The sequence below is a fragment of the Falco rusticolus genome, chromosome 10, assembly GCF_015220075.1.
Source record: "Falco rusticolus isolate bFalRus1 chromosome 10, bFalRus1.pri, whole genome shotgun sequence".
In the NCBI taxonomy this organism is placed as follows: Eukaryota; Metazoa; Chordata; class Aves; order Falconiformes; family Falconidae; genus Falco; species Falco rusticolus.
This window is the reverse complement of record NC_051196.1, coordinates 36,968,029-36,995,822: the sequence shown is the minus strand read 5'-3', so window position 1 is coordinate 36,995,822 and position 27,794 is coordinate 36,968,029. Positions and strand designations below refer to the sequence as shown.

General features: G+C 55.5%; 1 protein-coding gene across 2 annotated transcripts; it reads left to right on the top strand.

Annotated features, from left to right (window-relative positions):
• Positions 1-26,717, top strand: L3MBTL1 (L3MBTL histone methyl-lysine binding protein 1). Of its 2 annotated transcripts, none has more exons than XM_037402860.1 (23): positions 1-105; positions 7,098-7,295; positions 8,479-8,641; positions 9,512-9,735; positions 10,507-10,651; positions 10,805-10,943; positions 11,640-11,763; positions 12,412-12,499; positions 14,657-14,748; positions 15,381-15,485; positions 16,350-16,485; positions 16,782-16,882; positions 18,573-18,724; positions 19,653-19,729; positions 20,121-20,206; positions 20,791-20,901; positions 21,181-21,295; positions 21,540-21,639; positions 22,545-22,742; positions 23,069-23,115; positions 24,077-24,234; positions 25,071-25,133; positions 26,116-26,717. In XM_037402860.1, the coding sequence occupies exons 3-23, from the start codon at positions 8,506-8,508 to the stop codon at positions 26,248-26,250; spliced, it is 2,532 nt and encodes an 843-aa protein (XP_037258757.1). In that variant the 5' UTR covers positions 1-105; positions 7,098-7,295; positions 8,479-8,505; the 3' UTR covers positions 26,251-26,717. The 2 variants fall into 2 exon arrangements, with proteins under 2 accessions (XP_037258757.1, XP_037258758.1); XM_037402861.1 differs by lacking the exon at positions 1-105 and adding an exon at positions 5,767-5,929 and having other exon boundaries at positions 16,791-16,882.
• The last annotated feature ends 1,077 nt before the right edge of the window (positions 26,718-27,794 follow it).

The following is a 27,794-nucleotide window of genomic DNA, read 5'->3' as shown; positions in this document are numbered from 1 at the left end:
AGCCGTAGGGCGGCTCCGCGCAGCGCACGCCGGGCCGGGCAGCCCCCGCCGCGGCTGGCAGCGAGCGCCCGGGCCGGGCCGCGGCCGCCGGGCCCCGCCGTGGAGGTAAGGAGCGCGCCGGCCGCTGCCTGCCCCGGGCCCCCCCGCGGGCCGGGCCCCGGGCCGAGCGCGGCTGGGGGCCGCGTCACGCTCCGCGCCGCCCCCCGCAGCCGGGGCGGCCCCGGGCCTGCCGGGGGGGATCGCTCCGCCACGGCCGCCGCTCGTCAGAGGCCCCGGTGGTGGCGGGGCCGGGGGCGGCGGGGAGGGATGGGCCGGGGGCTGCCTGCCTCGTGCCCCCGGGGGGGCTGCGGAGCCGCCGCGGGTCGTTCTGCGGCTGTAACGTCCATGTGCAGGGAGGTATTTTTTTTCTCGAGGCACTACGCCCAACAGCAGGGATGTGTGAGCAAAAAATAATAATAAAAAATAAATAAAAAAAGAGTACGTGCATGTGCATGTGCTTATCTTAACAAAATTAAAAAAAAAAAAAGTACGTGCAGGTGCTTATCTTAACAGAAAAAAAAAAAAAGTATGTGCAAGTTCTGGTCTTGCTAAAAAAAATTTAAAAGGAAAAAAGTACGTGCAGGTGCTTGTCTTACCAAAAAATTAAAATAAGTCTGTGTGGGTGCTTGCCCGCTTTGGACAAGTTCTGTGCTGGTGGGCGGTGGGTCTCACTGGGCAGACTGGTCCCAGCTGGGCGCGTGTGGTGCCAGGCGCTGCCCGGGGTGGCCCAGCGGTGTGGGACGGCTCTGCTCTGGCTCTCCCGAGGGATCCTCTCCGGGAGACACGAGGTGGGAAGCCCCTCGCAGGGGGGGCGCTTGGCCGTCTTCAGGCACCGCAGGAGCACAGGCTATCCTGGAGCCCAAAGGTGACACCGCTGTGGCCCTCGAAAGGGCCCTGCAGCACCGGGGGCATCAGCCCAGCCGAGGGGGGCACCCAGCAAACAGTCCAGGCTATGGGGTGGGGGCTTTGGACCTGCTGGGACACGTTCTGGGTTTGTTTCTTTAGGAGTTGTAAAAGACTGCACGTCTTGAAACATTTCGGGATCGTGTATCAATCCTCTTTGGATGTTTCCGCCTGCTTGTAAGTGTCGCTTGCAGAAAACCACCCTGTGTTGAGCCCTGACGCTGGCAGGGTGGGATGCTGCAGCCCGGCTGGTGCTGCTGCCAGGAGCGGCTTATGGCAGCAGAGTGGAAGGTGGGACGTGGGTGCCCCCTTTGTGCCCCTCCAGTGTTGGCTGAGGGTCTGCGCCCAGTCGGAGCTGCCCAAGCTCCCTTCCAGCCTCAGCACTGAGCATGGATGGTGTCACCTTGAGCCCACTGGGGTGGCATGTGAGGTTGCTGGTGGCTGCTCCTTCTCTCCCCCTGTGGCTCTGAGCAGATCCACAGGCCCAAGAGCTAGTCCCAGTGGCAGTGACGCCCCTGGGAACAGCAGGTGATGCCCAGCCCAAGTGTCACCACTTTGTTAGCTGTGCCTGAACCTGAAGCTGAAGGTACCTTGCCACTGTCTTGCCCTTCTTCCTCTGATTTCTTACTTTCACAGAATCTATTAGCTATTTTGAAATGTACAACACGAACGGCATCTTCCTGCATGGAAGGATGCTTCATCCTGCTTTGAGGTGTTAGTAAATACCATGGTCTGTTCCAAACCTTACCCCATGCTGCAGCAGAATTAGGAGGACTCTGTGGCCCCTGGCTCCAGGGGAGGCGTCGCCTCCTGGGTTTGGAGCAGCAGTCAGATTTGGAAGGGAAGAAGCCGGTGTGTTTGCCTTTCTCTGCTGAGCCGCTTGCCTGTGCAAAGGGTGTTACTGACTGTGCTTCTTTGTATATGGAGCAAACACTTTCTGCAGTGCCGTTGGTCTCTTAAACGCCTGCCCTGGGCAATGTCAGAAGATGGGAAGATCCAAGGGAGCAGCTCCCAGCCCACCATGTCTCTGCAGTGCTCTGGTGTACCACTCGTGGTTTTAGCATGATCCCAGCTGGTGCATTTTCTTAAAGGCTCGATGTTGCCACAGGAGGTAATTAATAATCCATACCTCACCCATTGGTAAGGATGGGGAAGCTCTTTGTTGTGGCTGAGGAAATTCCTGAAAAAGTAATTCGCAGATTCACGGGCTGATTGAGGTTGGAGGCACCTCTGGAAGTCACCTTGTCTAGCCCCCCGGGCCATCGGGGCCACCCAGAGCTGGCTGCCCAGGACTGTGTCCAGGTGGCTTTTGAGTATCTCCACAGATGGAGGCTCTACCACCTTCCTGGGCAGCCTGTGACAGTGCTTGGCCACCCTCACAGGGTTCAGAGGGACCCTCCTGTGTCTCAGTTTGTGCCCATGGCCTCTGGTCCTGTCCCCTCTGCCCCCTCCCTCCAGGTGTTTGTACACATCAGTGAGATCCCCCGGCGCCTGCCCTGCTCCAGGCCGAGCAGCCCCAGCTCTCAGCCTTTCCTCACAGCAGAGATGCTCCCATCCCCTCCTCATCTTCACAGCACTTTGCTGGGCTCTCTCCGGCCTGTCCCTGTCTCCCTTGTACTGGGGAGCCCAGTGCTCCAGCAGCGGTCTCCTGGGTGCAGAGCGGAGGGGAAGGGTCCCCCCCTCCACCTGCTGTGATGCTTCTCCTGGTGCAGCCCGGACACCGCTCGCCACCTTCGCTGCAAGGGCACGTTCCTGGCTCGTGGGCAGCCCGGTGTCCCCCAGGCCCCCGGGTCCTCTGTCGGCTTTAGCTTCCCAGCTGGGGACCCCCCAGCACATACCAGTGCAGATTTCAGGAATATTTAAAAAACTCAGAAGCTGCAATAAACATGTTAATATATTTTGAAATATGGTAATTTTAAGGCAATTTTGTGATGAAAAGAAACACTTATTTTGACCAGACTGTGCTTTATGAAGTGCTGACGGGGCTGTACAGTGTCTCTGTGCTGGGAGCTGCTTTTCTCTGAGCTCCTCTGTGGCCTGTTGCGTGCAGTGTATCCCTCCTCTTTCCAAACAGAGGGGCAGCCCCTGGCTGTGCTGTGGCTTTGTGAGAGGGTGGGTGTGAGGCTGTGGCGGAGTCAGAGACTCTGGTGTATAGCAGCCGCAGAAACGCTTGCTTTGCAAGCCCCTGTGTCACCAGTCCGGAGCGCTGCTATGCCAGCACCCAGCGTTGCTGGTTTGATGAACTAGAAACTCTGAGCAGCAGGACCAGTGAATCTGGTGGCCCTAAAACGCGTGTTTGGTGGCCAGTTTCCCCTGTGTGTGTGCACAGATCAGCTGTCCCCAGGCGCACTCTGGTGCTCAGGAGGTTCAGCCCATGTTTCATGCTGACGCCCTCCCCTGCAAGGTGGGGTGCAATGTGGAGACCCTCTTCTCTGTGCAGGTGCTAGGTTTCCCAGACTTGAAGGTTTTACTCTGACAGAGACCACCGTTACAGGGACGTCTAATCTTGCTGTCAAAGCTGGTTGAAATAGGCTGGCGAAGTCTGACTGCAGACAGATGGCTGTACGCACGTACATACTTGTACATGGAGAACGTGGTTGCAAGAACCACTTTACCAGAGCGAAGCAGGCCAGGAAAGAGAGCGCTTCTGTGTGGAAGTTGTCTTGAAAAATTCCTCCTTCCAGCCAGCGTGCTGTGGCAGTCTCTGGAGAGACCACAGGTCAGCGTGTATGCATGGCCAGGCTTCCCTAGGGTGGCTTTTCTTCTTCCTGGCTTCTCCAGAGTGGGAGCCCGAGGTCCTTGGCCGCCCCTCGGCAGAAGGCAGCGGAGAGCAGTGGGTGTGCAGGCTGAAGAGCAGGCTTGTTGGGGCGTGGGGCTGACCTACACCCTACAGAGTCACGCTCAGTACCAGGAAAAATGGAGAACTTGGGGCCTCGCTGATAAGTTCAAAATAGCTTTCGCGTCTACAATTGCTTGCTATTTTAAAATCTGGATGGTGGGATTTTTGAAAGCTGCGAAGTGTTGGCCTAATTATGGTCCTGTCGGCGCAGGTGGAGATTCTTCAGATGTCACTGGGGCATGTGTAGGCCAAAAGCTTTTTAAGATCCCACTAAATGAAAAATTGAGAAAATAAGTAAACCTTCTCTTTATCGTCTGGAGCAGTCACCAGAAAGGGAATGTGTTAGGTAGTTTTGCTAATCGTTGTGCTAATTTGTAGGGAACGTGCTTTCCATGCTGGGAGGTTTTCAAGACCAGACTGGATAAATCCCTGAGCAACCTGGTCTGATCCCATAGCTGACCCTGCTGTGGGCAGGAGGTTGGACTAGAGACCTCCTGAGGCTCTTCCCAGGCCGAGTTATCCTGCCGTCCTTAACGGGCCATACCGTGGCTTGTAGGGGGCCCCTTGAAGTGTTCTCTGGGGTGGTGGGACCTGCCCAGGCTCTGGCTCCATGCACTGAAACAACCAGGCCTGTCTCAGCTGCAGGCATCTTCTCCCTGACATCTGTCAGAGGTTCTGCTCTTGGGCACCAGGGTTGTCCAAAGTGACGTGTGCCAGTGCCTTTTCCCTGCTGTGGCAGTGGTGCTAGGGCAGGTCATAGCTGTGGCTGTGCTGCCTTACAGAGATGCTTGTCCTTTTCTCCCCTTTTCCTCATATGCTGCTTCTGACCTGAGATGCCTCACAGCAGGTTGGGCTTCCAGGTTTTTTTCTGCCAGCGTTTTGAAAACTGTGAACTGCAAACAATGTCTCCAAACCTGATTCTCACTCCTCCAGGTTGGGGATTGAGCTCTGCAGCTCAGGTGTCGTGTCATGCCCACACCCACCCCAGCATCGAGGCTCCGGGGCAGTGCTCTGGGGCTTGGTACTGCTTCTGCAGGGGTTATCTCAGAAATTCCAAGTTAAAAGTTTGCATGTGCTATGGTTGATGTGAGCAGTGTTGGTAGTAAATTGTTGTCTAACACCATGGAAGCCCTTGACAAGAGGTGGGAGAGCCCTGGGAATCCCTAGGATTCAGCTGTGGCAATGATGTGCTTACAAGTTCACGCCAGCGGTGTTCTTGCTGCTCGTGTGTGGCCTTGGAATAGCTTTGGGCCTGTCAGCCCCCACATATCTAAAAATGAGAGAAATGTGGCTTGAGATGTCTGTAAGCATAAGGGTTTGTGGTGTCTAGGACCTCAAAGCCTTTGTTCCCTGTGGGATGGAGCAGGACACGTGCTGGGGGAATTGTTTGCAGAACCTGTGCTCCACACGTGCTGGAAGGGCAGGAGCTGGGGCAAGGTGTTAGGGAAAGGTTTCTGCCAACAAGAAAGAGGTGCTCTGGCCAGAGGTGCTGCAGGAAGCTTGGGCATGGCTGCTGAGGGGCAGAGAGGAGCAGGAGTGACGGTTTGTTGTAGGGCAGGGCTGTGGGCTGGATGGGCTCCTCTGCCTCCCTCAAGCTCCTTGGAGGGCTCTTTACCCTCTGAGCTGGGCTGCTCAGCAGCAGTGGGGGGGACGGACGTGCCCTTTGCTGCCGTGAGGCCTTTCCCAGGAGTCCTAAATCTCAGTTATTTAGTTCTTCCAGTTTAAGGAATAGCACCACAGTCTATAATCCAAATGAATTCTGTTCCCCCTGACCTCACAAGGCACAGGAGAACCAGTCTCAACAGCATTTGCAGGCAAGCCCTACAAGGATTTGGAGAGTGACACGTGATAATTACTGCTGATTATTTCCTGTGCAATTATTGTTCACATTATGGACTGCTCTACAGAGATGAGTTTGAGCATCACCCAGCTTGGGCACTGGATCTAGTTATTTCTTTTCCTTTCTAGGCATTTCCAGTCCCAAGTTCTCTTTAAATAAATAATTAAAAAAAAAGCCAACAGCTCACACAGAACGAGGAGTTGTCCTTGGAACGTTTGACCCATGTGATGAATCAAGAATAAATAACAGATTTAAGTACCTAAGGACGCAAAGAAGTTCCTAGTGGATATTGGGAAGCACCAAGACAGGTTGGCTGCCATATTCATTTTGACTTTCAGTTGGAGTCCGGTGTCAAGCTGAGTTACCCAGTTCCTTTGGTTCTCCTGAGACTTAACAGTCCTTTTCTGGTGCTGCACCTGGAGGGCCTTAAAGATCCGTATCATCTGCCAGCTGAACATCAGGTATTTCTGATCACAAACCTGGCAGGACTGTGAGAGAGAAGTAGTAGTAGATCTTCCCCCTGACGTGAGCACACCGTCCCACTCTTTACCCTCTGGTTGTAACGCCTTTCTCTTAATGCCTCAGGTTTTAAAATTTCAGACTGCCCTTTGTTGCCAAATTCTTATTTAACTGTGCTTCACAGAAATGGTCATCCTGTTTTCCACGTGGCTGTCTTCTCTTTCAAATCCAGGTTGCATTGAAAGCAACCAAGACACAAGCACAGTCCCCTGCTTAGCCCCATAGCTGCCCTGCCTCTGTCTTGACAGAAAGTGCTTTGGAGAGGGTTTGGGAAACAGGGCAGGTCCAAAATTCTTCCCCACCGCGCTGTCCTCAGGCTCCAGTGGTCTCTGGGACACTGCCCACCGGTTTCAGTAGGCGTGGAGACATCTGCCTACCCTGACCGCATCCAGGGATACTGCTGGTTTTCCACTTAGCCCTGTGTACCCATTGCATCTTTCACTGGGGCAGGAGCAGCACCAAGAGTCCTCCCTCACCAGGGCACCCTGGGCACCACAAGGCAATGCTGTCCTTCCCTCCAGTTTGCAGGCAGACCCTGGTCTGGGGACATCCTGGTGTAGGCACCATCCTGCCTGCTGGGGCACAGGAGGGGCCAGCTGCTGCCACAGGAACAGGGAGGTGAGGGGGGCAGCTGGCAGGGCCACCGTGGCCCGCTCCAGCTGGGAGCTCAGGTCACTCAGGCAAGGTCTGAGACCGAGTCAGGATGCTAGCAGCAGGTCAGGTCCTGGCATAGGCAGGCTGAGAGTGGGCTGACATGGGTGGACGTCCCGGGGGTCTGGTGAGATCCAGTATTGCCCTCAGGGCCCTAACACCTTGCCTGCTTCTTGAAATTGATGGCTAAATGGGTTGAATGTCACCAGTCCTGTGAGAAACTCAGCTGCATGCAATTGATGTCATGTTCTGTGCCCACCTGCCCCCTTGGTTAACTCCTGTCACTTGTGAAATTCTCTCTTACAGCCAGTTCGAAGATCAAGTGTGGCAGCCCAGCAGGAGAACTGGAAGGGGAACTTCAGGGACCTCCGTCTTCTCCAGGATAGAATTTGCCAACCCTGAGTCACAGCCTGCATCAGAGTGGTGTAGACCGCAGTGGGAGCTGGGAGCAGCCATAGCTTGTGGTGGACCTGCTGTGCTCGTACCTTCTTATGGTGGTGCCAGGTAAGAAAAAACCCTCAGTGTTTGCAGGCTTTGAGATGGGATCTCGCAACAGGGGTTTTACTAGGTCATGTTGGTGCCACTCAGTGGATAAGGAATTGGCTGGGTGGTCGCGCTCAAAGAGTTGTGGACAATGGCTCAACGTTCAAGTGGAGACCAGTGACAATGGCATTCCTCAGGGGTCCATACTGGGATCGGTGCTGTTCAACATCTTTGTTGGTGAAGTGGACAATGGGATTGAGTGTGCCCTCAGCAAGTTTTCCAAGTGGTGTGGTTGGCATGCTGCAGGGAAGGGATGCCATCCAGAGGGACCTTGACAGGCTTGAGAGGTGAAACTCATGAAGTTCAACAAGGCCAAGCATAAGGTCCTGCACCTGGGTCAGGGCAGTCCCTAGTATCTGGGCACAGAATGGACTGAGAGCAGCCCTGAGGAGAAGGACTTACACATGTTTGTTGATGAGAAGCTTTACCTGACCTGGCAATGTGCACTCACAGCCCAGAAAGCCAACCGTACCCTGGGCTGCGTCAAAAGAAGCGTGGCCAGAAGGTCGAGGGAGGTGATGTTCCTCCTTTACTCCACTCACAAGACCCCACCTGCTGTACTGTGTTCAGCTCCGGAGCCCCAACATAAAAAGGATGTGGACCTGTTGGAGTCCAGAGGAGGCCGTGAAGATGATCAGAGGTCTGGAGCAGCTCTGCTATGAAGACAGGCTGAGAGAGTTGGGGCTGTTCAACCTGGAGAAGAGAAGGCTCCAGGGAGACCTTATAGCACCTTCCAGTGCCTAAAGAGGCTTATAAGAAAGATGGGGACAGACTTTAGTAGGGCCTGTAGCGATAGGACAAGGGGGGATGGTTTTAAACTGAAAGAGGGTAGGTTGAGGTTAGATATTGGGAAGAAATTCTTCACTGTGAGGGCGGCGAGGCGCTGGCACAGGCTGCCGAGAGCAGCTGTGGGTGCCCCATCCCTGGCAGCGTCCAAGGCCAGGCTGGACGGGGCTTGGAGCAACCTGGTCTAGTGGATGGTGTCCCTGTCCACGGCAGGGAGTGGGAACTAGATGGTCTTTAAGGTCCCTTCCAACTCAGACCGTTTTATGAAATGGAGGGACCATCCTCCACAGTGTCTTTCTCGCTTCTTTGTTGTGTTTGTACTTGTACCAAACTTGATTTCTTTCTTGCTGTCTTCCAGTGTCTCGCTCTGTGCCCAGGCAAGGTGATGGACAGCAGAGCAGAGATGGAAGTTGTGAGAAGCACGAAGGGGAATGTTGCTGGGGAGGTCAGCGTCCACGTGGTCACCACTGAGAGCACTGTGCAGAGCACCCACCTGCCAACGACTGCCTTCATCATACCAGGTATGTGGAACTGTCCTCTGTAACTGTGCCTCCCCAGCCTTCTCCCCCTACACTGATACCTCACACTCCTTGCGTATCTGTGCTCCTCCCAAATCCTTGGGAGGCAAAGCTGTGCTGCTGTTGCAATCTTAGAGGTTCTCTGTGACTATCCCACATCACTTGGACAATTTGTGGCTGATTAAAACCTCTTGAGTTTTAAACCAAAGCCCTGATGTCTGGGGCCCTGTGTCAGTGCAGCACAGTGTGCTGGGTGCCTGCGCGCAGGGCATGTGGCCTCCTGGGTTGCTGCGTTGTCGTAGAGTCGTAGAATGTCTCAAGTTGGACGGAACTGATAAGGATCATTGAGCCCAACTCCCTGCTCCTCACAGGGCTGCCTAAACCTAAACCATGTGACTTTCATGAGGTGTGTGAGCAAAGCATGGATGTGTTAGCTGAGGTCAGGGATGTTCTTGCAAAGCAAATCTCCCAGTTTTTGCACTCCCAGTGCCTTGGATCCCAGTGCAGAGAGGCCCTGGACTGCACAGTGAGTTCCTGTGAAATTAAACTGAACTGGGAGATGCAGTCCAGGAGCTTGCCAGCATGCTCCTGCCACATCAGAGCATCCTGCTCGTGGGAACAGTCTGAGATTAGGCTGAAGTAGGAACCCTTGAATGTGGATAGTGTTGGGGCCACCCCCCAGCACAAGCCATTGCTGGCTGCAGATCTTGTTGGGTCACACTGCCTGCTTTGTGGGTGCTTTAGCCCACAGCACAGAGCCCTTGGCAGGGAGACTGTGTCCTCTCTGTCATTTTGTGCTGCCTTTGAGCCTTGTTTGCATCAGTTAAGTGTTCTGTGTGTGCCTCTGGTTGTTTCCTTTCTTCCCTTCTCAAGCAAATGCCACTACCATCAACCTTCCCACGAGCACCTTAGAAATTCAGCGATTCCCCCGGGAACCACAGAGAAGCACAGGGGCTGAGAGGCCAGAGAGGGGAGCAGGGAGTGAGCCCATCACAGCTACTGTCATTCCCCAGATCAGCGGGGTGCAGACCTGCAGCACAGTCCGTGTGCTGGAGTGGAAAGATGGGGTGGCTACTTTGCCTGGGAGTAACCTGCGGGTAAGTGTAGCCCTGGGACACCGTTTCTGCCCCCCGGCCACTCCCTGCAGCTGCTTGCCCTTGTAAGTGGCAGTCCTCCAGCCTGTGGCAGGCAGGGACCACCAGGATGACATGGCCCTGGCAGTCCCTGCGCCCCAACTGGAGGGTCCCTCAGCTGCTCTGGCTCTGCAAAGCTCTTCTTGTGCCCCATCCCTATGCCCCTTCCATCTTATGAGCTTAGCAGACAGAGCATACACATGGTGCCTGAGGGGCTGCAGCAGGTCTGCCATGCACAGGGAGGCAGAGGGATGCTACGTGTGTGGGGTGTCTTTCCTTTCCAAACTGTGCCATGGAATTGGCTCTCACCAAATGGCTGCACTCACCCTGGAAACAGTGGTCTTGCACTCATCAGACGGCAGGTGCCTTTAGGTGTACCCCTCAGTACATGAAGTGGCTTGCACAAAATGCACCAGTTTCTCAGCTGCTGCTCAGCCTCAGGGCACCACATCCCCCAGCCATGTCCCTGCCCCTCATCTCACCCAAGCGCAGGCAGTGTGCTTGCCCTGGCAGGCTCAGTGGCCAGCGCAGGGCAGTGCAGGCAGCTGCAGCAGGGCAGGTGCACTCCGCTGCTGTGCTCACCTCCGTCACCAGAAGAGCTGTCCTCTTGTTGGACAGGCTAATGACTGCAAGCGTCCCTTGTTCTCAAAGCTCACGTGCACCCGCTAGCTATCAAGTTACATTTCTGTCCTCCTTGTTAACTGTTTTTCCTTGTTTTTTGGTTCAATGACATAGTTTCGAATAAACGAGTACGGGACACTGAAGGTAGTGAGTGCTGATAAGATGCCTCCAGTAGACGCTATAAAGGAGGGTCACACAGAGAAGGACGGGGACTCAGAGGTGGCACCCACCAGCAGGGACAATCCTACTGTGGCTCAGGGTAAGGGCACCATGGTAGCACTTCTGGGGTGGGTACCCTCATCCAGCAGGCGCTGTCTGGCGTAGGCCCTGAGCAAGGCAAATATCTCCTGCTTCCTGCTCTCCTTCCCTCACTGCACCTTGTGCCTCACTGCTTCTCTTCTCTGTGACTCAGATGTGCCAGAGCAGATCAAGCTGCCGACAGCAGAAACCATGTGCCACTGTGATACCTGTGGCCGGAGACATGTGTCAGATGGAGCCCGGGAAGGCCGTGGCTTCTGCAGTGAGCACTGTCACCAGCAGTTCAAAGAAAGGTAAAGGGAGCAGAGTCTGCTCTGTGCAGAACAATATCCATCCGTCTGCCCTCCCTCCCCTGGTCCATATGCTCCAGCAAGGGCTACAGGCACATCTGTCTGCAGCAGGTGCTGAGCACCCCACTTGTTTCCTTCTTTCCTGTAGGCAGAGTGCCCTGGCTGCAGTGGTGGGGGGATGAAGGCTTGTCCCAGGGGTCAGCAGGAAGCACAGGGGCCAGATTTTCTCCTGCCCAATTTGTGGCCTCATAAACACGTATCCGCTGGAGCAGGGCTGCAGCAGGAGGTTGCTGCAGTGGGTGCTTTCGGGCTGAGCAGCAGTGGGAGGCATGGATCATGACAGCATTTCTAGCCCTTCTGCTTACTGATGTATGACTCCTGGGTCTCATTTTCCAGCATCTCTGTGTGACTATGATGCAGCTTAGAGCCCTGCTATGAAACTGGATCCCATTTGATCCATCCCTGGATTCAGGTTTCTGACACCCAAGCGTGTGAGGGTGATTCTGGTCTGTAGCATGGTTCTGACCTCTTGCCAACTTGTGTGCTAAGAGGAGCGCACACATTAGTCAGGAGGGATGGGAGCATGTGTGAGTAAGAAATGGGGTGACAGTGATTCTCCAGGAGCCGCTGCACTGGCTGATACCCCAGCTATTGCCACATACCGTGCCACAGTGGTTTATTCTTCCTTCCTCTGTGCAGGTCCGTCATTGTGGAAAACTCTGCCAGCAGCACCAATGCTGCTGAAATCCTCAAACCAGTGAAGAAACGAAAGAGGAAGGACTACCAGAGCCCTTCGGAGGAAGAATATGAATCTGAGCAAATGGTAGGAAGAGGGCAGGGAGGGCACGTGTGGGCATGTGCTGGTGTCAAGGGTGGGCCGTGGGTTGCCCCTGTATGCACTGAGATTGTGCACAGTTCTCATCTGTACTTTTCTGTGCTATGTCAGCTATATGTCAAAGGTGTAACCTCTTGGCTGTTAATGCCCAAAAGACTTGAATGTGTAGAGCATCAGGGCTTCTAGACACTTGGCTAGCTGTTTGGCATGCCGAGCGCCTGGGGCTGGGCATGCCAGACACATCCTCATCGGGCTGTAGGTATTGAGCGCTCTCAACTGCTCTTTTGAGTCTGGGCCGCCAAAGTCAAGTGTCGAAGTAAGAGAGTGTCTGTCTGTGGCGTGTGTCCTGGGCAAGGGAGGGTGACACTGACAAGGCAAGGAAGCTCTGCTTGCCAGCCCTGGCTGTAGCAGATACATGGCAGGTGCAATTGCTACCACTGGGCACCAAAATCCCGCTCAGGCTGCTGTCGTCAGATCCTCTTGGGTGCCCATTTCTGGGCCAAGCATCAGTCAAATTGTAGATGGTGTGGAGGCACAGTGTGGCCCTTGGCAGTAGTGTGATGGTATAAAACTCAGCATAAACCTCTGTGCAGACCTCCAACACGATGGATTTCTGTTTTGTCTGCTCATGTCTAGGAGGAGAAGCAGGAAGAGAGGAAAAGCTCGACGGGAGACTCTGCCATCAGCAATCCGGAGGCTGATACGTGGAATGGGAGCCAGCACGGTATGGAGGGCTGGGTGGGTGGTGGGGTGAGCACTCCTGCCTCAGCTGTGGGGTCCCACTGTGGGGCTGGGCCAGAGGTTTGGTGCTCCAGCAGAGTGCAGCGCACTGGTACATGTTCCTTAAGGCTTGTAAGCTCCTCTGCTTGCTTGATCCTGCTCTCTCTGTCTCTTTCCATTTCTCTCCTTTCCTCTCTTTCTTTCCGTGGGAAAGGTGCACCATTACAGATATGGCTGTGTCTTCTTCAGGTACTGGGCTGTACTGTACAGTGCTCTCCAGTCCCTCCCCTTGTGAGCTGAATTTATTACTCGTGGATACCATGTGTACTCAGAGATGTACAATCCTGAGCAATAATGTGACTCAGTGCCACGTATGGCTTTGCCTTGCCTTTGGACAGTCTTATGGGGAACTTCCCTCGCTTGTTTGGGAGCTCGCAAGTTCTGGAGCTGCTCCTGTAGGTCTGGTGCTGTTGAAGCTGGGTGATTTGGGGTTGTCTCACCTCATGGGGATCTATTCCTGGACTGTAGCAGAGGAGGTCTTAAACGCAGAGCTGTTGACACAAAGGGAAGGGAGACAAGCTGAAAGATGCAGTGTTTGCTTGTTTGGGTTTTTTCCTGCAGCGCGATGGGGGAGAGGGGGAAGGAAAACTTGGGAAAATACTGAAAATAAAGATTTATGGGAAACCTTTCATTTTTGAGTAGTGAAAGGTCATGCTCAAAGTAATTTCAAAATTCAGCTGGTCCAGCTTCATACTCCTCTCCATAACCAAGTGTAGGGACAGTAGCAGGGGCCAGGTGTCATTAAGCCCTGATGTTACAGAGTTAACCACTATTTAGAAGGAATCTCGTACTCTCTTACCAGGTCCTTTTCTCTACAGTCTGAGCTTTGAACATGTAACCTTCCCTGCTGCATACACGGAAGCAGTGCTGAGCCTTGTTATGTCAGCATTTTATTTTCTCTTATTTTAGAAGTACATCAACAAACAAAATGCACACCTGGATGCTTTGGTGCAGCAGAGTCGGTGTATGCTCTGGCTGCAGGCGTATTTGTCATTCTCTAGAAGTGCAGAGCTTGTACTTACAGATTCCCCAAACATGCCCACTGCTTTTTCCTATGTCCTAAAGAATAATAAAGGTGTTTGGCACTCTTAAGTATTAGTGAAGCATCTAGGTTAGTAACCTTGCTTACTGAAGCTCAGCTTTCGTGTCTTCTGCAAGTTCCTATTTTTTCCACCTCCCCTTCCTGTAAGCTCAAGAGAGGAAGGAGCTGGGCTGTTTTTGCCCTGCGTTGCTGGTCTGCCCTGCTCAAGGCTGTCTGCCCTGTCTGCCCTGTGCCTGTGAATTACTCAGCACCATAATAGGCACAGCACTCCCAGAGTCCCTTCAGGCGATATGAAGCAGGGAGAGAAAGTGGATGGAGAGCAAGAGACTTGGTTTGTGTCTTGTGTGCCTTGGGCGAGGCCTTTGTGGCCTTCCCAAAAGGGTCAGAGGCATGGAGAATCATCTCCCTGCCTGTGAAGAGACGATGCGGTCTTCTTTTCATGGATACCTTAAGGGCAAACGCATCTCTAGGGCATCAGGGTGGCACTGGTGTGCCAAGGGGGGCTCAGGTGGTTGTCTCAGCAGAGGATAGCAGAGCTGGTGCCTCTGGAGCAGCAGTGGGAGGTGAGCCCACTGCTGGTTTGACTGGCCGGGAGCCCCTTGCATCTGGGAGTGATTCCCAGACCTCTGGATGGATCCTGCTGGTTGTCCCAAATCCATCAGTGCTGTGGCCGTTTTGGATGTACTGACTGGAGGAGGACTGGTTGTAGAGGTGTCCTGATGCTTTGCACAGGATGGCTTGTCCCTCAAGCTCCTTAGGTGCCTTACTAGAGTATCATGCAGCAACAGAGGACATTTGGGTCATGGGGACCTCTGTGAGAGGGGGGCCTCTTGGCTCTGACCCTCCTCAGCCAGCCAGCCAGGTCTGCTGGAGAAGGGGTCCTGGTAGGACGGTGCTGAGCTTTGGAGGGATGCAGGACTGTGTGCGAGAGCGGGACGTGGCCCCAGCGGGACCCATGCGCTCGCCTGCCCTCCGCTGCCCTGAGGCAGGCAGGCAGGGACAGAGGCTGGAGTGGACCCTCAGCAGCGCGTCTTGTGTGTGCGTTTGTGCTGCGCTCAGGTGCCAGTGAGGAGAAGAAAGAAGGCTGGTCTTGGGCGTCCTACTTGGAGGAGCAGAAAGCTGTCGCTGCCCCTTTAGATCTCTTCCAGGATGTGAGTTGGGATTTTCCTGTCTTTTTCCCTCTTTCATCTTCTCTTTTCTTTCCCTTTTTTTCCCACCCCTCCTCCTTCTCCTCTCTTCCTTGCTTCCCTATTTTGCGCGACTCTGAGCGATAAGCAATCTCGCATCTTCACCTGGAGGTGACCCGTCAGCCTCCAGTTTTGATTTGCCCCGAGTCCCACTCCCCAGCAGGGTGCTGTCCCCCATCCCAAGCAGCCCACGCTGGCCTAGGACATCCCTGTGGCCCTGGCAGGGTGGCGCAGCCTTTCCAGCCCTTCCTGGAAGGCAGGTGTGGGCTCTCCTGAGGCCACGTTGCTGCACCGCACTCCTGCGCTCAGGCACCTGCTCGCCAGGGTGCAAGAGGAGCCAGGCCCGTGCCCCACGTGCTGCGGCCACTAGCGCAGGGACACCCTGCCCTGCCAGCAGCAGGGGATGCAAACCCACAAGGAGCTGGAAGAATGCCTTTTTCTATGGGAAAGAATTAGAATTTGAACCAGAACGTAACCTGTGGCCCACAGTCTCCTGTTCCCAGCAGCTCCCATTGCCTGATGGTTGCTCCTTGGGATGGTTCTAGACCCAATTATCTGTGTCGGTTTTTACACTGTAGTTTAATTTTTGTTTCCAGTACCAAGTAGCTTCCCAGCACAAGAATGGCTTTAAAGTGGGGATGAAGCTGGAGGGGATCGATCCGCAGCACCCGTCTATGTACTTTATCCTGACGGTGGCTGAGGTAAGGTGCCTCCGGCGTCCGTGTTCCTCGGTCCCCTCATTGCGCCCGCGCGTGGGAGGCTCTGTGGCGGGGGCTGCTGCTGGCCGGTCCGTGGAGGAGACCGGCTTTGGTCCCTCGCCTGCATGTCGCTGCATGTGATGCTCCCACACCTTGGTCAAGTGAACAGGGAGTTCCTCCCAGCTCACAGGGCAGGAGACAGTGTTGTGGAGCAGTGGTTCTGCCCCAGCCAAGTTGGTCTGTCTGTCTCTCTGACACGGCAGGGCCACATGGGGGAAGAGACTGTGGTGATGGTAACAGCTTTTTGGAGCTGATGCCCCTCAGACAGGTCTGAGCCCTGGCGATAGCGGGTGCGGAGGCATCCCATTGCTCTTCCTTGTGTCCATGGAGGCCCTGTCTGTGGGGCTCCCCACTTAGCCTTGTGGCAGCTGAACCAGTCCTGCCTTGCAGCGCTCCCCAGGCAGCCAGGGAAATCAGCTGTACAACAGTGGCTGCTGTTCTTGCTGCTGGAGAGATGTCACCAAAACAGCACGGCATTTAGCCAGAATCCCTGCACCATTTCCCCGGGTGCAGAAAAGGGAATCCTTGCGCTTGCTGGACCCAGCAAGGTGCCCCACCATGGCATGTCACACACCAGCCTGAACCTCCCTTCTTAGGGCTGGCTTGGTGGCCTCACACTTACCTTGTTCTGTGCTGTACACCTTTTGGGGCTGGCATGTGCCCCCTGATGTGGGCACTGGCCAATGAGTGACTTGGCTTCCCTAAGTGATATGCTGAGGTTGTGTGCGGGATGGGAGGTGTCCCCTTGGCCAGGGACAGCAGGAGGGTTTCATGCTCCTTTCCTTTTCCTGCCCTTCCTGCTGGCAGGTGTGCGGTTACCGGATGCGCCTCCACTTTGATGGCTACTCTGAGTGCCACGATTTTTGGCTGAATGCTGACTCCCCTGACATCCACCCTGCCGGCTGGTTTGAGGAGACTGGGCACAAACTCCAGCCCCCAAAAGGTAAGGAGTTAGCAAGTTGCTGGGTCCTGTTGAAGCGGAGACCCAAAACGTAGAGCTGGAGGTGGGGACAGGGTGGCTCCATGGAGCCCTCAAAGGGATGCTGCTGTACTGGGGGGGGTTCCACAGGACAACCTTTCGGGCACCCATTGTGCTAAAGATCTCTGCTTGCTCCCATTTTGGGGCAGAGCCCTGCCACCTGGATGTCCCAGTGCCAGGCTGCAGCCAGCAGCTGTGTCCCAGGGCACAACCTCCTGGCTGCTCTCTGTGAACTCACTGCTCTCATTTCTCTTCCTGAGGGGTTGTAGGTTATAAGGAAGAAGAATTCAGCTGGACAAACTACCTGAAGATAACAAAGGCTCAGGCAGCTCCTAAGCACCTCTTCGTGGTTCGAAATACTGTGAGTAGCTAGCAGCCTTTCCTTCCTGCCAGAGCCTGCAGGTTCAGGTGTGGCTTCTTGCCCTCCAGCTGAGCGGAATGCCTCCACCATTGCTGGGCAAAATTTTCTCTGTCCACCCCTGTCACGGTCCGCTCAGTGGACTCGTGATGGTTCATTTACTATGATCTCGAAGCGCAAAAATCAAGGCGACCACGTTGAGGGGTTATGCTTCAATCAATTTTATTGTTTGCCCGTAAAGCAGCGTGCGACAGGGAGAAAGACAGAAAGTGAAGAAAAGGTAAAGTGAAAAGGAAAGAGGATTATAGCGACCACCACGGGTCCAAGGCGTCCCTATGGTCCTCGGTCCAGGCAGCGTCCTGCCGGCCCTTCCGGTCGTCGTGATCCTTGGTGGGGAAGATCTCCTAAAATTCAGTTGCTAAAGAGTCCTCTTTTATGCTGAGCAATACACGTTGCTCCTCCTCTGGCCCGTGGATTGCTGTCAGTCTCCGCCCTCTCGAGCCAGGTTATCACGCATGTTATGGTTCATTGTAATGACGACAGTTGTTATACGACCTTATTGTAGTCGTTCCTTCCAGTCCCAGGTGGCAGGGAGCGGCACAGCACTCCTCGTACCGTGCAGTTCTCCTTCCCAGGGTCTCTGGGTCTCGGTGTCCATGAGGAGCACATTCCACCTCCAGGTCTCTGTTAGCAGTGTTGAGACAATATCGTTCTCTTTAGACCGACTCTTACAACCCCATGCTTCTCAAGTTTGCAGTGCAGAGGGCCAGGAGAGCATACTGCTGGCACTGCTTAATGAGATGAGGCATGCTTTGCTGCTGAGGATCTGTAGCTTGGACACCAGTTTGGTGTGCCCAAAATTGGCATTGGCCTGAGTCACTCTTTCATTCAGGTTGGTCTCATGGACAGTTAAATATGTTGCAAAAGTACTGGTGAGAAGTAACCACTACTCTCAACAATTACTTTGCCAAACTCCCTCGGTTAATATTTCATAAGTGTAACTCTTTTGTTTCTGTTTTGTGTCTTCGTTGTTTCTGTCTCTGCCTTTATTTTTCATATGGCAGCTTGGGTAAGGAAAGTGGGAATGTGGAGTGCAAAATGTTGATGGTTTCTTTGTCAGCTGCTGAGGAAACTCAAGCCTATTGATAAATCAGCCTCTCCCAAGTTATTTATTGTGCCTAAACTCTTCTGTTCATTGCTGCAACAATCCCACTAGCATGTGTGATGCAGCATTTTGCACAGATTTCTGAATTCCAGAGATAAAGGTGAGGTAGGATGAATGATGACCCCATCCATCCCAGCTCCTCCTGCTAAGCCTAGGGCATTGGTTGCTGCTAGCACACATGGAGAGCATGACCGCAGACAAGTGTTTTGTGACAAAATACAAATCACTGGAAGTTTGAGGCTGTTTTTCTCTTAGAGGTTATTGCTTATAGAAGATCCTGAGGTTCTGAAGATGTCTTTTCCTCTTTGTTTGTTTGGCCAAACTGAGTTACCCTCTGCCTTTTTTCTTGCACGCAGAGCAGGGCACTGCCCTTCTGGAATCCTTAGTGGTCCTGGGCCTGCTGGAGGCCAGGCACAGTCTGGTTTTGGGAGGGTTTGGGCAGATGCCTCCTTGCAGCAGGCAAGGGAAGTGGTGAGGAGGGCACTGGGACTGTGGCTCTGAAAGAAACCCGCTCCTCTTTCCTCACAGCATGAGGCTTCCCCAGGCTTTGAGGTGGGCATGAAGCTCGAAGCTGTGGACCGCATGAACCCTTCCCTGATCTGTGTTGCCACAGTGACTGATGTGGTGGACAATCGCTTTTTGGTGCACTTCGACAACTGGGATGATACTTATGACTACTGGTAAGTGCACAGAGGCTCCTGGGGTGCCAGCACTGGGGAGACACCCTGCCGCTGCTTCAGCAAGAGTTGACGGGGTGCTCAGGAGAGCACAGGGCAATCCTAGCATGCTGCTGCAGACAGGCCACCAGTGGTTCCCCTGTGCTGGGAGACAAACCTTTGTCTGTTCTGTGACATGTCTTGGGATGTTGCCATGGCTCTGTAGTTAACGTGAGGCAAAGACAGGTGTGATGGCATATTGTGGGCTGCCCTGAAACCCACCCAGGAGATGGAGCCACCTGCAATGCAGAGGCCAAAGGTCTGATCTTTAAAGGAGCTCCTGTGTCTGTAGGCAGGGGATTGTGACCAGGGCGGGGAGGTGTCCCAGCTGAGGCTGGCTGAGGCTGATTACCATGGCCAATTAGCATAGTCAGGGTCCTGAGAGCAGGTCCTTCCCTTTGTGGCTGGAGCCCTCTGACCTTCTCTGACCTGTCGCCCCGAGGAGCTGTGGGGCTGCATGGTTTCTGTCCCTGGCTGCTCCTCACTCACCCGCGTCTGCTGTGACCTACTGGGAGCCATGACTGTCAGGTTCCTGGATGCTCCGGTGTCATGGCTGCGGGCTCTGGAAGGCACAGCCTGTCTCCCGGCAAAGGGTTGCTGTTCCCCGGGCACTTCTGCAGCAGGGCTTGCAGCCGGCGCGTGTTCATGTCCTGACCCTCCGAGCTGGAGGCCCCCTGCTCTAGCCGTTGCCTTGCCAGCGCCTGTGTTTCCCTGGGTCACTCGGGGACCAGGGTGCTGCAGACGACCTCGGCTTCTGCAGGGGCTTGTGCTGGTGGTGCAGACCTGGGGGGTGCTGCCCCGTGGCCTGCCCTGCGCCCCTGCAGCCTGCGCTGTCTGGCAGCGATACACCAGGCATCTCAGCCTTGTGTAAGGGTTTGGGTGTGTTTTCTAGGTGCGATCCCAGCAGTCCGTACATCCACCCAGTTGGATGGTGTCAGGAGCACGGCAAACCCCTCACACCTCCTCAAGGTGAGTCAGTGGCCCGGGAGCGCAGCCATCACTGGCGCGTCCCTGGGGGACAGGCTTCCCAGGGTGGCGTGGAGGAGCCTGGGGGTGCAAACCCCATGGCCCTGGCTGGCTGCGGGCCCAGGCAGTTTCCTTCAGCCAGGCCACAGTGGGGGAGGTGGCACGCTCCTGCTGAGGCTCCTGGACACGTGTTCAGGTGCAGCGGTGGTTGTGTCAGACCAAGTGTTTCTGCTTTCTTGTACCCTGGGTTTCGTGATGCACGAGAAAACAGTAGCACCTCTTGGTCCCTCTCACATTCCCGTGTGTCTGGCACAGGCTTGGTTCGCAGGACATTCTGGGGTACTTGCTGTCTTCCTGCAGGTGTGTCTCACCATCTGCATATTCCCCCTTCTAGATTATCCTGAGCCCGACAGCTTCACCTGGGAAAAGTACTTAAAGGAAACTGGAGCATCTGCTGTCCCGGCTTGGGCCTTTAAAGTGGTGAGTGCCACAGCATCAGCTCTGCTGTGCCTGGGCAGGAATTGGGGGTTTCTCCATTGTCAGGTCTTTGCTTTTATGAAAAGTCAAGTGGTGTGCATTCAGGTCATTCATGCTTCTGCCACAGGCCTGGGGCTCGGACCTACGCTCAAGTCTCAGAAGTCAGGGCTATCCTGAGCAAATAGTTCAAACCTGGGAAAAATGGAAAGTCTGACCATCCCCTCAGCTAGGCGGGAACTGGTGATGGGAAATTGTTCAGGCTTGCTTGATCGTTGTTGTCTCCAACTGCAGCAACAACAGCTGTGTCCAGCCACGCGTGGCTGCTATATAAATCCCCAAAATGCGTCTCTTGGAGACCTTCTTCCCTTGGGCACAGCTTTCCCATCTTGTTAAAACACAGCTCAGACCCGGGAGGCCTGTCCCCACTCTCTCCTGTTGCCAGTGTGAGCTGGGATGGCTCTTACCCGGACAGGCCAGGGCTGGGAGCTGGGCTTGAGGAGCGCACGCTGCTGGGAAAGCTGCCGAGGGGCGTGGGAGCCCGAAGCACAGTCCTGCTCCCCGCTGACCTGGGTTCTTCCTGGCCCCAGCGCCCACCCCACGGCTTTCTGGTCAACATGAAGCTGGAGGCAGTGGACAAGAGGACTCCTTCCTTCATCCGAGTGGCCAGTGTGGAGGATGTGGAAGATCACAGGATAAAGGTGGGCGCTGGAGCATCGGTGCTGAGCCTGTGTCCAGATGCTGTGCTGGCTTGCTCCTGCCCTTCCCAACTCCTGTTGCAGTGGCAAAGCGTGCGGAGCTCTGCGGAAGCACACCGCTCGGAGGGTGGCAGGTCGCAGTGGCTGGCTCCAGGGGTGGAGGGGGGCCTTGTGCTGCAGTTCAGCTCTACTTTGCTGCTTGCTTTCACCTTGGAGGGCTCCAGAGCTCCTCCAGGAGGTGCCCCGAGGTGTGAAGGGTGACCTCTCTACTTGTCTCCACAGATCCATTTTGATGGCTGGAGCCACGTCTATGATTTCTGGATTGATGTGGATCATCCGGACATCCACCCCATAGGCTGGTGCTCAAAAACTGGACACCCGCTGCAGCCTCCTCTCAGTAAGTCCTGCGCCTGGGTCAGCCCCCCATACCAGCGTGCCAGGTCTCCGCTGTCACTGCCACCTGCCCGTGCACAGAAACAGGAGGGCAGGTGCTGGCTGAGGGTGGGCAGGGAGGAAGGGCCTTGCCACAGAGCTGTTATTTGGAAAAGTCCTCCCTGTTTGATGCAGGCAGGGAGCCCGGAGCCCTGGCTCTGTCTGGCACTGCAGCCGTGACAGTCTCTCTCTTTCCTCTCCTGGTCTAGGGCCAAAGGAACCAGCCTCCTCTGCCCATGGGGGCTGCCCAACCCTGGGCTGCAAGAGCATCCCTCACACCAAGAGCTCCAAGTACAGCTTTCACCACAGGTGAGCTCCCCGGCTCAGCTCCCTGGCTGGCCCTTCCTCTGCACCCACCGCCCCAGGCAGCAGCCAGCCCTTCCCTGCACCCACCCCACGCCTGGCTCTGTCCCCCGCTGAGGGGCAGCCCTGGCACTCCCCTGGCCCCACAGAAGCCTGGAGCCTGTGGCTAGTGTAACACCTGCCAGCTCCTACTTGGTGCCTGTCCTGTGGCACCCAGAGACCCTGGAGCGCCCTACGTGCCCATCTACCTGTGGGGACGTATGGGCTACATAGGGGACAGTGCCTCTAAAATGCTGTTCACTGATACCAGCTCTGAGGATGATGTTCCTCCAGCCCCTCATGGATGCTTTTCACTGTGAGGGTATGAGCTGGAAAGTTCCAAGAAGGAACAATGCCATCTCCACCAGCTCAGTCAGTCGCATGCGTGACCTTTTCCAGGGGAAACGAGGCACGGTGTAGTGCTGACCCCAGCACGGCAGGCTGGTGCCAAGAGAAACGAGTATGGTGGAGCATCCATGAGGATGGGGAAGGCAGATCTGGCTCCCAGGTGACACATTGGTGACACTTGCTTCCCCCTCACTGTGAGGCTAGTCGGGATGCCCATGGGGACAAGGAAGGGAAGATGGAGACTGTGAACCCCAGTGACCTGCTTGGTCGGCACTGTGGCGCACAGGGTGGCTGTGATGGCAGCGGGGAAGTGGGACAGGCGTTTGTAGCTAGAGGGACTGGGCATGCCCTGCCCATGCACGCAGCACACTCGCCCCAGGAATGTGTTCAGCACGCCTTTATTCTGCTTCCCATGGCCAGGGCTACGGCTTCCCATGCTCGGGGGCAGAGGGGTGGCCCTGCTGGCTCGACCTGCAGTGCTGCTCTGAGCTGGGTCCAACGCTTGCCTCCCCTCTGTTCTCTAGGAAGTGCCCCACGCCGGGTTGTGATGGGTCAGGACACGTGACGGGGAGATTCACGGCCCATTACTGCCTCTCAGGGTGCCCACTGGCAGAGAAGAACCAGGGCAGGCTTAAGGCGGACTTGTCTGACACCGAGGCCTCGACTCGCAAGAGGAACCTGATAGGCTTCCCTCAGCGAAAGAAGTCTCGGCACCACGGGAGGTAGGGGCGAGCCCGGTGAGCCCTGTGCAGCAGCGCACGGCCCCTGTGCCACGACCGCCGTCCCTGGGAGGGGTGGCCGAGCTGGAGAGGCTCCTTGGCTGCAGGGGAGCATGGTTGCTGGCAGCTGGCATTTGTCCTTCCAGCCCTGCTGGGCACCTCTCTTGGGTTTTCTTCCTATGTCTTGTGTCTTTAGCTGTCAGCCCCTTGGGTCAGGGTCCAGGAGGTAATCCTTGCTCCCACTGCCAAGGCATTGCTCTGTGCGGTGTGGAGGAGGGCCCTCGGGCCAGTTCCAACCCAGTTGGAAATCAGTCTTCCTGTCTTTTTAGAGGGCGACCCCCAAAGTACCGGAAGATCCAGCAGGAAGACTTCCAGAGTAAGTGCCATCCTCTGCCACGGTGTCATCACAAGGGCAAGGCTGCAGAAGCTGGGGTGGGGGTGGCTGGAGGCAGGTCCCCCTGGACCCACTCGGTCAGACCTCCCCCAGGGCAGCCCCGGTGAGGAGCTTGTGGCTGACTGCCAAAGCTGACCATCTGACAAGGAGCGCCCCTGCCTCTTACCAGAGCTCTGCTCCGTCCCCTGTCATGTCTCTTGGTTTATGTCTGTGAATCTTTGAGTGCTTTAGGGCAGGGAATTAGGATCCTCTCTCTGTGGCAGTGCAGTTTCCCTGGTGCTTTGTTCTCTTCAGACAGGGATGCGGTGCCTTCATCCTGTGGCTGCCCTACCCCAAAATTATCAGTGTGCTTGTGAAGTGCCAAATCGTTGCTGCAGTGCAGAAACTGATGCTGAACAGTTTGCTTGGCATTTAGTTCTGATAACTGACGTGAGACGATGACTGACGTTTATTCCAGCCACTGTCTGTTTTACCATGGGCTGTCCTACTGCCTTCCCCAGCGCTGGTGGTGAATGAAGAGGGATCTCTTCATGGGAGCCATCCTTGACTCCTTGGAGCACAGAGCAAGGGAAGAGCTTTGTTAAAAAAACTGAAATGAACTGAATGATATGGGATGGCATTCTGGTGTGAAATTTGACATGGAAGTCTAGTTCAGTATGGAAAATGAACGATTGAAGGTGGTGAGAATAAGGCAAAGCCAAGCTTGTCTCTAAACTTCTTCCCCCACCATCCCCTATCCCACCAAATGGAACACCTGGATACACTGATATCCTGTTAATCCAAGGGACAACTACTCGCTCTTTATACCCAGACCCATGAGACCATCTGCTGCCAGCCCTGGGCCCTCCCCTGAATGGGGCCCTCCCCGAGGCTTCTAGGATAGGATGGGGTGAGATGTTCTCGTCCTTATACCTTGTATCACATCTTCCATTTTTATTGCCAGCAATTTCTTCAGACAATATGCACCAGTCGCTCTTCATGTCTGCCCTGTCTGCCCACCCTGACCGCTCCCTGTCGCTCTGCTGGGAGCAGCACTGCAAACTCCTGCCAGGGGTGGCTGGCATCACAGCGACTACAGTGGCCAAGTGGACCATTGACGAGGTAAGATGGTTTTGAAGACTGTGTACTGGCTCCTAACCCGCTGGCATGGCTGGGAGCACTCTACCTGGCTGTGCAGCACCATGTATGTACACCAGGCACAGAAGTGCTTTGGCGGCCACTTCCTTGAGCTAGCTGGGCGGTCTGCTGGGCTTGCTTCTGGGGTACAGTGTGGGCAGCTGCCAGATGTGAGCCCTGATGGCAGTTTCTGGGAAGCACATGCAGAACTACCACATTCTCGCTTGGCTTGAATGTGACACTAGCCCGGGGCAGGCGAAGGCAAACAGCAGTCTCTTCATTTAGCAAGTTAACAGTTTTCCAAGGAAATCAGTTTCATCTTTGCCAAGTTAAAAACCTAAACCATAGACTGCAGGTAAGAGGCCGCTTCCCTGTTTCTCTGAAAAAGAAATCTGTACTTCAGATTCTTCGTAGTCGCCCTCATTCAGGTTCTTGGGCGTCTGCATGTAAGGCTTGGGTAGCTGGCACCCTGGCCCCGGCCCCGGCAGCCAGCCCTGCCTGATTTCCCCATCACCCTCCAGTGTGCCCCTTCCTTCCTGCCCCCGCCCCTCCGTGGGAATTGCCTTGCTGTGCTGGAGCTGGCTTGCCAGAGGCGAAGCTGCTGTAGCATTTGCTGCTCTGGGGCTGGAGGAGGCCGGTACCTGTGCCCTCATCCAGGGGTGATCCTTGGGCATGGGAGGGTGCTGCAGCTGCAGCCTTTGCCCTAACAGCCACTTTACGGGGCACAAAATGCTTCTGTGGAACTGAGGGTGTGGGCTCATGGGGGGTCTCCGGCCAGAAACATTGCCTCTGTTGTGACGTTTTTCTCCGTTTATTCCAAGGTCTTTAGCTTTGTTCAGACTCTGACGGGTTGCGAGGACCAAGCCAAGCTCTTCAAGGATGAGGTGAGAAGGGCTGGAGGATGAGTGCAGGTGGCCAAGGTGACAGATCTTTGCTACCAGGGCAGGGAGGAGTTGGCCAGTGGCCTTCCTGCAGCCATTTCCATCAACGCTGAGAGCATATCCAGCACCTGGCAGGGATCCCACCCCGCAGCCCTGGGAGCAGCAGCCCTGCTGCATCCCAGTGTGCAGCTGCCGGCCTGTGCAGATGTGGTGGCAGGAGGGGAGATGCTGACCCCAGGGAGCTCTGCTGCCAGATTCTCCCAGCGTAGGTGAGGGAGAGCCCCTCTGAGGAGGCTGGGATGGGGGAGCGGGAGGAGGATGGGGTCGCAGCCTTCACCATCACCTCCTGAGGGAAGCTGCTTACTCCTCACCCATTCATCCTTCCCTTCCTGCATCCTCTCATCAGCGCAACAGTTCGGTGACATTGCTGTCCGTCAGCCAGGCTCATTGTTTTTAGACCCCTCTGTGGACAGAGGCACAAGGGTGCTGCGGTACCCCTGGCGCAGGGCTGATCCTGAGCACGCTGGGTACGGCACGTGTCCCAGCCCACCAGTAAATGGCCCCTGTGCTTTAAGGGTGCTCAGGCACGCAAAACTGAGCTGGGAGCAGCCTCCACGCGTGCCAGGACGTGGAGCAGGGAACAGCCGGGCGTTTGCCCGGAGCAGGCTGTGTGCTGGCTGCGTGCTGTGCCTGTTGTGCTCCAGCACAGGAGCTGGGCAGGCTGCAGTGTGGGCTCCTGGGGCGGCCCCTGCTGTCTCCCCGTCTCTGCCCTGTTCTGGGCACATGAGCACCCAGCTCTGGCTTAGCCGGGGCAGTGCGGGAGTGCAGCGGGTGGCCCTGGCCCTACTCCTGGGGATCATCTGTGGCACCTGGCTGAGGGTGAGCATGACTGTGCACATCCCCAGGTCATGCCCATGCTGGCTGTCCCTAGGAGGTCACAGCCTGGGTTTGCGGTGAGTGCCTTTGTCCCTGCTCTCCTCTCCAGATGATCGATGGCGAGGCCTTCCTCTTGCTGACGCAGGCTGACATCGTCAAGATTATGAGTGTCAAGCTGGGCCCGGCACTTAAGATCTACAATGCAATCCTCATGTTCAAGAATGCTGATGACACCTTGAAGTGACTTTTCTTGGCCTGATTGGGACCCTCCCTCAGCACTGGTGCTGCCAAACTGTCTGGTCAGGACAGAGATTCCCCCTGACTGGCCGCAGCTTGTCACGTCCTGCTCATGTCCTCTCGGGTGCCGCATCTCCGCTCTCCCACCAGTCCATCTCCCATCCTCTCCGCTCCACGCTGCCCTTCTCTTCCAGCACTGGGTGCAGGCTGACCCCAAGCCTCGGGGTAGCTGCAGGGATGGAGGGTGGACGTGGGGCTAGTCTGTCCTAGTGCAACAGCTGCCCCCCAAGTCCTGCTGTGACTGCACTGCTGTGGGGGGGTGTGTGCAGAGGGACGGGGGAGCAGCGCAGAGGGTCTAGCAGCTGGGGGCTGACACCACAATCAAGTCACCCAGATGAGGGAAGGGACTGACTGCCACATACATGCTTGCACCTGTTTAAAGGCTGGTCTTGGCTTTGCTCAACAGCTGAGAAAGATTTTATTTTTTCTTTTTTGCCCTCAGTGCGTTGGGGGGGGAGGGGGGGGGCTTCTGCTAACACTGTTTCCAAGTGATGCTCTCAAGGAGCTTCTCACTTTGCCTTTTTCTCTGCATTCTTTTGACTTTCCCTTTTAAGGTCAGGTGATGACTTTGCCCCTTCACTGCACTGGGAACCAGTGGCCCACATCTTGCCCCTTCTGGGGAGCAGTGTGTCCTGGCTGCTGTTCTGCCCACCACTGCTGTTTGTGCTTTATTCCTCTAATGCAGCAGCCTCAGGGCCCTGTGGGGCCAGGGCTGAGTCGGTGCAGAACAAGCTCCATTTCCACTTGCGCTTCAGGCTGCCTTGGCCAGCAAGTCTCTGGGAGAAAGGATGCTCAGTTAACTTGTTCCCCTTGCAGCAGTTAAAAAACCTGCAAAGGAGAGTCAGGCCCTCTTTGGTCTCTGTATTAGAAGCAAGGCCCCTTCTAGAGTGGAGACAGCTGCCAAGGGCAAGAAGCATCCATTCCTCCATAGCCAGATCCATGGCTCGCTTCTGAAGGTGTTCTTGAGTTGGCTGACTCCATCCTGCCAAGCCGCCTTCTCCCCCTTTTTTGCCCTTGTGAGGCCCCCAAATTTTGCTGTCTGAAGAGCAGGATATTCTACTGTCCCTGGACTCCTTACTGGCAGAGCTAAAAAATTCAGCAGTTAACTGGTTGGGGGGGTTTCTGTCCTTTTAGTAACACAGCACCTTTTCAGGAAGGGGGCGGATGCTTTGGGAATGCCCGTGTAACTGTCTCTTGTAACGGAGGAGATGCTGAGCAGGCTAGGACTCCAGAGCCAGGGAAGCCAACATGCCTGGGGGGTCCTGGCAGAGTCCCAGGCAGCTGCTGACAGTCCCCATGTCTCCTGGCAGCACCCACGTTGCTCTTGCTGTGGTCTGTCATCCTGTGCACACCTGCGGTGGGACTGTTGGAGCAGTGGTGAGTGGGCAGCGCGGTGCCAGAGCATGGCCACCTGCCCCAAGGGCTCTCCATAGCTTGCAGTGATGTATCAGAGTCCCTGGTCCGCTTTCTTTCCCATTCCCAAGAATGACT